The following is a 9966-nucleotide window of genomic DNA, read 5'->3' as shown; positions in this document are numbered from 1 at the left end:
TTTAATGTCCATGTGAGTATAATAAATGATATTCCCGTAATTATTCTTCACTCTGATTTCAACAATAAGAAATTCTTCCATCGTCATTTGTAGTTTTAATTTAGCTCATGATTCCAAGGAGTAATAGAATTATGAAGATTGGGATGATAAAAATCTCATATTTGATTCTTAAATGAGATTTTTAAGGACCACTTTAAAGTGAGAATATCGCGCCATAATTCTCACTTCTCCATTACAAGCTTTCTTCCGCAGTAACACATAATACTTGATTTTACAGTAGTGAATCATTTATTGAATTTATATTTTAGCTTGATAAGTTCAATTCTCTCGAGTTTAGAAGAACCCAAATGGTGTCAGCCCTAATTTTGCTATTCTCCCTCTCCTGCCAAAAGTTGCAGTTATAATTCCTTAAAAACTGAAGTATGTGCCTCTCACTTGTCAAAATTCCCTTGAACATGACCCAAATTAGTGGTCGCACGAGTATCACGTGATTTTTTCCATCAAACATTTAATGGCAGGATGAAAAGTGAGAAAAATTGTAAGTTATTTTTTTTAAAGTGAGAATCTCGTAATCATTTTGGGACCAAATGTAAACAATGGCTAAGTAATGGGAACAAAAATAAGATTTTCCTCTCAGATGCACATGTCTCTTTTTTCCTCCAAAATGCCCACTTAATAGCCACATGATTTAGTCTCACGTGGCCATTTTTGTTAATTATTTAGCGGTGAGACTAAAAGTGAGACAAAATATAAAATATTGTTCTTAAAGTCAAATCCCCGTAATCATTGTAACCAAAGGTGAATATAACCTAAGTTATGAGAGAAAAAAATAATATTTTCCCTAGCAACTGCTTAAATATCTATTAATTTATTGCTGAAAAGAGTATTTTTTTATTTGCCGGTTTCGTTTTTTAACTACTCAAGTTAATTTAGATAAAAAATTGTCAGCAATTTCCGACCAACTTCTGCATTAATTTATTGATAAAATTCAATAAGATGTTTTCTCAAACACTCCAACTTCAACTTTTTCATTTTGCACTTTTATTTTTAACTACTCCCAACATTCACAACTATTTAAATTATAATTTTCTTTGCATTAATTGTCATTAATGGTTGCATCCAAATTTGAATGAATTTTGTAGCCAGCCCATGTGCATAATAATTCATAACAAAATTAGATTGAGTTTATAACACAAGTAGCAACAATTCATATATATACATTTGTTGAAGAGAGTGTTGATCTTGAACATATATATAGAGAGGAGGTTGATTTTTGGCTGTTTGAGAAGCAGAGGTCAATTAATCTTGGATTTTGTAGCCCCTTCGGCTTTGGGGGACATAGATTTCCTCAACTCTTTCTTGCTTCTTGAAAAGCAATTATGCAAACTTTTCATCATAAAACTTCAACTAATGGATTATCAATATTTTAATTTAGTTTTCTCGTACCAAAGTTAATTTTTCCGAATTCCATGTCTTGAATGTGGATGGCAACAACTCCATCAATTAAATGGAGATGACTCAAATTAATTAATTAGTACCAAACTTGGGGACTTCAAAATTTTGTGGCAAACTCCAAAAACCTAACCCTCGTTCGAACCCCTTTTCTTGTCTGGTTCTTTGACCTAGGTTTTTGTTTCCCAATCGTGCAATGTGAAAATATGTGTACAAACTCTTTCTCATTCAACTCCAAGAATCCTAGATCTCCTACCAATTTTTTTTTTTTTAATAATCATTTGGGATACTATAATAATTAATTTAAACCATGAAGTTATTTTTTTTAAAAAAAACAAAAAAAAAGAAGATGAAAATCTTCACTATATACTAGATTTAAAAATTATTTCAATTTCCCACACAATTTTACATTAAAAGAACAATGAATGAACAATTCCTTTCACAATGTTTGGTTTTATTTTTGGACAATTTTCGAAACAAGATAAAATACATCCTATACTTGTCTATTATTTTTTATACATTATTCGTGTATTTTTTTGTTTTTGAAATTTCTACTTATAATATATATACACACTTAATTATATATATAAATATAATATAAAAGAGATATGATTTGACAATAAACAGTGATTTTTGTCTTCTAAATCCCAACATCAAATTTACACCACTTATTTTAAAATATTTTAAAGGGTAAATTTCATTTTTGGTCCCTTAAATTTTCATTTAGAATCACTTTAGTCCCTCAAGTTTATTTTTTAACATAATAATAATAATAATAATAATAATAATAATAATAATAATAATAATAATAATAATAATAATAATAATAATAATAATAATAATAATAATAATAATAATAATAATAATAATAATAATAATAATAATAATAATAATAATAATAATAATAATAATAATAATAATAATAATAATAATAATAATAATAATAATAATAATAATAATAATAATAATAATAATAATAATATATTATTTAACTTAAAATAAATATTTTTTTCCAGTAGTTAAAAGAACAAAATTTATGAATAAAATTAATAAAACTTATCTAATATGAAAATATAATAAATAAAAAACTAAGCCAGTAATTTTTTATTTTAAGAATTAAAGATATGTTTAAAAAAGTTAAATCTTAACAATATTCATTAAATATTTGGTTTTTGAATAAAAAATTGATAGAGTATACTTTGTAACTAGATCTTGGTGGATTTTATATATTATATATAATTCATTTTTAGAGGGTTTCTAAATATATACTTTCATTTTATAAAAAAAAATTCTGTAAAAACCTCTTAAAATGATTTTTATATATATTTAAAATTCATCAAATAATCTAGTTAAAAATACATTCAACCATTTTTTTCTTCAAAATCGTAGTTGTTAATATTTAATAAATATTATTAAGATATAATTTTATCACACTGATCTTTAACTCCTAAGATTAAAAAACTAACTTAAATTTTTTAATTATATTTTCAGATTAGATAAGTTCTATCAAATTTATTCATAATTTTGAATTTTTATTTCACTTGTGAAAAAAAGAGACTATTTATATGAAGTTAATCGATATGTTATTATTATATCTACAAGAGTTTAAAGTTTTTATTTTTCATACCAGATAAATGCATCATAATCACCATATAAAAATATAAAAAAGATAATTTTCTTTTTAAAAAAAGACTAATTTGATAATTTGACAAACTTAAGGAACTAAAGTGATAAGATGATCAAACTTAAATAAAATATTTTACCCTCCAAAAAGTCAACTACTGGCCGCATTTTCACTGAAAATTGGTCGGACGGAAAAATTGAGACAAAAATTAAAGTTTAGGAATGCTAAAGTCAAATAATGAACTTGAAGGACTAAAATGGTTCTAAATAAAAACTTAGGGGACCAAATATAACATTTGCCCTATTTTAAATTACCTCTAAAAATAAATTTAAACATATACTCTATCTCCAACACATATTTATTTATCTCTAAATTCTCTCTCTATCTCCAAAACACAAAAGAAAATCAAACACAATTTTTTTTTTTTTTTGAAATATAATTTAGAATCAATTTTTAGTACTAGATCTAGAAATTCTTGGTACAGGAGCAAACTTTGCACTCTTAAGTTGTTATGTCAGACCACATAGTTACGAGGGATTATAATGTTGTCAACTATGTCTACTTGTAATATATAATAGCACCCTTATAATATACATAATTAGTACTAATAATAATATTAAAAATATCACTTAATTTGTTACTAATATGTCTAAAATTTGACTTCCGAGATACAAGGTTTTTTCTTCTTTAGGTGTTTACACAACCATCCACTCATAGGTTTTTTCTTCTTTAGGTGTTTACACAACCATCCACTCATATTGCAAGAAGTATTACAGTTCACATTCAACACCATTGTCAAAGACTCCATGCCCAAAATGATCAGAAACTTTTAGTATTACACATAAGAACTAAATTAATTTGGCAAAGACAAAATTCGTATGTCTCGACAGTACGTTTCTACAACAGTAATAACATATACAACTCTTGAATTATTGGAGTGTATATAACAAAATCGGTTTAACACAATCATTACAGGCTCTGACTGGTCTTTTTTCGCCATATTCATGGAGGGTTACACAAGCAGCCGACCAATAGGTCCTACCTAGTTCAGCGAGGCTCCGACCAATGTGAATCAGTACGCTTGCAACAATTCCTTGATATCGTATCCTTGGAGCTACACAGGAACAACCATGATGAACATTCTTACAATCAGAAACAAATTAAAGAAATATTTTAACAGAAGAAATTATCCTCGAATATGAGAGGGCAAGCGTCGATCTGTCCTGCAAAGGACACGACAACAATCTTAACTTGCCGCACCTCTCCCACCATCCGAAGAAGAAGAAAAAGGAGCAGCGGAAAGAAAGAAATGGGAAAGTGGATTAGTAAACTAATACACTCTGAGTGATTGGGCAAAGAATTACCTGAAGGAAGGTGAGAAGCACGATAACTCCCGAGTTCCAAGAGGCATGAATCATGATTGGTGTTAGCAGGTTGCGCGTCTGAGCGTAAGAAAATCCCAAAGCAGTTCCTAAATAACACATCATTGCAAAGATTTAACATATATTTAATTCTAAAGCATGAATTTAGTTCTCTACAAAATAAATGATTAGATGGGCACTTCATATGGTGTTTGAGGGGAAAACAGGGGGCTCAGCTGTGCCAAAAAGTTTATCTTTTCAAGTCTCATCTAAAAACACTGTCAATCCTAGCAAGGGCTTATTTGTCCAACACTGCATATATCTATGGTAATGCATAATTTGCAGCCACAAATGATTGTTTTATGAGACATTTTTTCAATGAAATTTTATGTTTTTCACACCAATGAGGTTAATGAGGGGCCAAAAAACATTTCTATAATGATAGCTTTGTCGATGTTATGGAAAAGTCAATGTCTCAATATAACGTGGACTTCTGCTCACTGTTTGATGGTAGTCATTTTCTCTGCAAATTTTAGCTTGTTTACTATCAGTATAAACATCTGGGCAAGCAAAATACCAAGAACAAACAGCTGTGGAAATTCTCCAGGAGTGAGATGTGCTGCTGCAAATACGGCAGCACTGACAAGTACAGAAAGTGGTGTCGGCAACCTGCAAGGAAAGTTGTCAAAGCAGCAATCAGCAAATAAACTGCAAGTATTGCATCGAGTTTACAAATATTCTATGACAGAGCATTCCAAAATCCAAAAGATCCTTCTTTTCTTATTTGGAGATCAATAGTTCCAATAGCCTTTAGTATTTGGAAAAGATAAACTCATTCATGTTGACCGATAAGGATAACAGATTATCAAGATCTTATTTCGGCAGCTAAGCCCATGACGGAGCAGCACTTAGAGAGTGTTTGCAAAAACTTCTGTTTTTAGAGAAGTGATTTTTGTAGAAAACGTTGAAAGTTGTAGGTAATGTTTGTTAAAAAAAGTGAAAAACAGATAAAAGCTAAATTGGATAGTGTTTGGTGAAAAATCACTTCTAAATAAACTTAATTGATGGAAGACCTTGTCCCTATCGTTAAAAAGATACGATCTTTTTGCTTATTATTTCACTTGTTGTTTGTCACTAATAATTATTTTTTCACAAAAAACCATAAATTTTATTTCGATTAGTATTTCATGTTTAAAAAATATTAAAAGATATATTTAATTTAATAATGCTCCTACTAAGTAATATAATGTTCATTCATACACAATAATTAAACTTACATGATTGAAAAAAATAATTATTTTATTAATTAATCAAATAATAATATGTGAACAAAATAATTTATAGTGCATAAAATATAAAAAACTTAAAATATTAAATATATGAAAGTGTAAATTTAATGATTGTTAAAATTTAAATTATTTGGAAACACCGATATCAACTTTAAATATGCAATTTTAAAAATAAATTAAAAACAATAAAGTTGAATTAAGATTAATAAAGGGTAAAGTAGTCAAAAAATAGAGTTGTACTTATTTACAAAAAAGCCAAAGTAGCTAAAAGCACCCCACAAGGTGCTTTTAGCTTTTGGTCTAAAAGCACTTTCTTAGCCGTTTTAGAAGCAGAAGCAGGCATCCCAATCACTTCAAAAGTGCTTTTAGAGAGCCAAAAGTTGAAAAGTGCTTTTTTGAAGCACTCGCAAACACTCTCTTAGTCATCCTTTTATCAAAACCCACCTCAGTTACTGAATCTCATAAAAGATGAGTCAGTTGTTATTAAACTTTCTGGAAAATTTATCTGTGCACTCCGAACTACGAAGGTATGTCCTTAAAAGTCAGCATCCTATATGCAAGTAAATACAGAATAGAATGACCTGGACGCTTGTCAAAAGTATCACAGATGCTGCAATCGCACGCCGGAAGCAGTCTAGGTATGACTACTAAAGCAGACATTAGACTCACAAGAATGAACTACATACATTTCATAAAATTCCATTACATGCATCTTAAGTTCTTTTCCTAAAATAAAGGTAGCTGATTGAGTTTTACCATCCACTACTTGAATGATAAACTGCTCGGACATGAAACTGCACATTAAGTAAACATCATACCATTTAGTCAGGGACACCATAAAAAATCCTCGAAAGACAGTCTCCTCGAGAATGGGAGCAAGTATGCCTGTGATCCCCAACAAGGAGGCAGTGCTAAATTTAAAATCAAAACGCAGTTAGTTTAGTTTCTTTTCTCATTTCAAAACTAGATCATAGCTGAGGGGGAAAGACAATATCAGAAACACATGAAAGGCTTTTGAGAGACAGCAGCATGAAAATTTGAAGCCCTTATGAAGAAGTACCTGATACTTGAAGATCCAATCAACGGAAGCAACCGCACAAGAGCATCAGTCTGCATCAAATAGAAAGTGACTAAAATGAAATTATGTTGGAAGGAAAAACTGCTGTGCCTATGAAGCTAATTTGTAAAACTAAATAAAATCCAATCATTACTGTGTCACAGAAAAGACAACAAATAACTCCTAACAAACTATGGACAAAAAAACGACTTAACTCCAATTGATGTTGAAAAAATGCTCAAGTCACTTGTTGAAAAAAGACAACAAATAACTCCTAACAAATGTTCAGATTTTGAGTCTTATTCATGTCAGACAGAACAAGGTGGTCCATCAAACCATTAGCAGTCAAAGGCAACAAGATTAAGATTAGCCCATTAAGAAAGCTATTGCATTCTCTTCTTTTTCCTTCTCTTGAGCAGTTTTAGTGTTTACATGTACAAGGTAAGCACACAAAGCATCAGGAAAGCTAGAAGTATTTCTAACCTCTCTCTGTGGAGGCTCACCGTTGAGAAAAGACATTGCAACTCCTGTTACAGCAATGGCAGCCAGGGCTCCACCAAGACCTATTCCAGCCCATAACAGCCAACCTTTCTCAAGATTGAAAGGTTCCCTCCAATCTGAAGCACGAATTGACTATAAGTGAGGTAGTTATAATTATCTCTCAATGATAATGCATTTCAACTCTTAACGTAGTTCTTCATTGCCATAACAAAGGAAAAGCATACAAGTTTAACCTATAAACTTTTAGCACAAGCAATCGATAAACATTAACAGCAATGCCTGCAGTATGATGGCTGGAGAAGCATTAAAGCACTAGACACTCTCTCTTGAAAGTCATACATGGAAACATGATATGAGAGAGAGAGTATATGAGTTATGACGCCTTCCAGGAAAACAAAAGCACAATAAACCCCCAACGCATGCAATGTTACTCGATATAAATTGTACTAATTACCATAGCGATATATGTCATCAGGAAGGGGAGAGAATGACTTTGTCAGACTATACAGGACTGCAAGAACCACTATAGTTGCAATGCTACAATATAGTAAACGAACAAAATTAGAATTATGTGCAAAATAAACAATGGTAACTTTTGTGACAAGTAAATATACGGACAGAAGTACTGGACAAATAACAGAAAGAAATCAAAGATGGAAATCGCTTCGTACCCTTGATCAGCTAACAAAATTTCTGCCTTCTGATCCAAACTTAACTCTTCAATATTAAGCCCTGAATATTGTAGTGCTACTGCCTCAATTAATCCTGTCAAAACAAAACTGTCTGAAAAACTAATTAGTTTCCTCAGATAGCCAGACTATTTAACCATAATAATTAGGCTTAAAGCAAACACAATCCAACAGCTTAAGAAATCAATCATCCATACATGTGGTAACTAAGACTACCAGCTATGTTGCCAGAATACATTGAAGTCACAGCTCTAATTAGTATTGGCATCACTAATCAAAGTGCATCCTACTATGTGAAATCAGAAAAAAGAATAGGCACATTAGTATGGCGAGTTCACCTCAATCCACATGCAAGTGAGGTCAAAGAGATTGTTTGCCAATTCCATGGCACATCCCACCTTTTCAATATTCGCCAATTTAACCCACTATCCTGTAAAAACAAAATAACCAACTGTAAAAACCCAGAGGTAAACTTGATTTGTATTGATTAACCGTTGAGAAAAATAATCTTTTCAAGAAAAAGATTTAAAAAGGAGAAATAAATACAACTCCTTTTTCAGGCAAGAAAACTAAAAAGTATAAAGCTCACTTTTTTACTAGATTCTTGAGGGGTATTGTTCTTGTAACAGCAAACAGTACAGAATCCCCTCGTGCTTGTGATTCTAAGCTTCAGAGCATGCGTTAATGGCGAAAATCGGAGCCCTGGAGACAATTGAAAATGGGTTCTAACGGGCGAATAAAGTTTTGGGGAAAGACGAACAGTGGAGATTGAGGAACGAGTAAATGATGTGTATAAAGTGACGGCCATTTTCACAAAATTGAGAGGATTTTCAGTGGGTTTTGATTCAAACAGGAAATCCCCAAGTTGCAAAAATCGATGAAGATAAGGTCCAACAATTTTGTCAAAACTGCCTGGAATTTTGAAGAGAAGGGTACAGTAGAAGCTAAAAGAGCATCACATTTCACATGCTGCTTCTATCAAGGCTCATTTTTTCTTTTTTATTTTTTGTTGATTTGATAAAATATAGGTTAATTACACTTAAATTCATTCTAAAAATATGAAATTATACTTTCTCAATAAAAAAATTAAAATTACACTTACGCTCCTCCAAAATTCAAAAATTTATATACCTTTTTGTAGTTTTAAGTAAATATGAAAAAATTATTTAATTTTTTAGATGGTTGAAATTACAAAATTAAAAAAAACACGTAAAATAAGATAAAGATGCCTAAGTTATTATATAAACACCATGAGGAAGAATAAGGTCAAAAGCAACAGAAAACACCCCAAAACGCACAGGATTTGCTGAGTTTTACAAAATATAAAGGAGGTTTTAGCCTATTTCCTAAACATAGGGGGTTTAGCTATTTCAATAAAATACAGGGGATAAAATGTATTTTAGCCCATCTTAATATTTACTGAGCAGGTTCAAACTGATAGAATTGCATCTTGTGCTTATTTCATATGATATTTTGACATCTTTTGTGATCAAAATACTTCTAATTAAATATTATTTTGCAGCATTAGCCTATTCGGAAAAGATGGAATTAAAAATGAAGAAAAGAACCGCGACGGAAATTTGGACAGATTTGAAGAAACAGGCACACCTAACTTGCAGATTTTCGTCTGAAAAAGGAAAGACTCAAACTCAAATTCTGGCAAGAATTTGGAGCTGCTTCAACTACCTTTTTTTATGAATGGGGAACACTTGCTGGAGAATCTATTTAGGATAATAGTTTTATTTCCTTTAGTCTTTTAGTTCAATTAGGAATTTACCTTTTTAATCCTAGTAGAATTAGGTAACTAGTTAGTACATATATGTAATGTAATTAACCATATGAACATCATTTGGATCTTGTAATCTCTCATTTTTTGGATATCCTCTGTGTTTTTCTATTATTTGTCTCTTTTTCCTTTATTTTTCCTCCCTTTAGCATGCTACGCTAGTTCTTTTAATTTCGGTTAAAGACTTGGTGAATGCTTAATTTCAAT

General features: G+C 30.6%; 1 protein-coding gene across 2 annotated transcripts; it reads right to left on the bottom strand.

Annotated features, from left to right (window-relative positions):
* On the bottom strand, positions 3893 to 8939 carry LOC105159963. Of its 2 annotated transcripts, XM_011077198.2 has the most exons (10): positions 8563 to 8936; positions 8312 to 8403; positions 7956 to 8063; positions 7739 to 7821; positions 7267 to 7400; positions 6787 to 6836; positions 6545 to 6637; positions 5015 to 5106; positions 4441 to 4547; positions 3893 to 4190 (listed from the first exon to the last, which is right to left on the bottom strand). In XM_011077198.2, exons 1-10 carry the CDS (start codon positions 8779 to 8781, stop codon positions 4149 to 4151), a joined length of 1020 nt encoding a protein of 339 aa, XP_011075500.1. In that variant the 5' UTR covers positions 8782 to 8936; the 3' UTR covers positions 3893 to 4148. The 2 variants fall into 2 exon arrangements, with proteins under 2 accessions (XP_011075500.1, XP_020548781.1); XM_020693122.1 differs by lacking the exon at positions 6545 to 6637 and having other exon boundaries at positions 8563 to 8939.

Source organism: Sesamum indicum, linkage group LG4 (genome assembly GCF_000512975.1).
Source record: "Sesamum indicum cultivar Zhongzhi No. 13 linkage group LG4, S_indicum_v1.0, whole genome shotgun sequence".
Taxonomy (NCBI): Eukaryota; Viridiplantae; Streptophyta; class Magnoliopsida; order Lamiales; family Pedaliaceae; genus Sesamum; species Sesamum indicum.
This window is presented reverse-complemented; position numbering and strand designations above follow the sequence as displayed.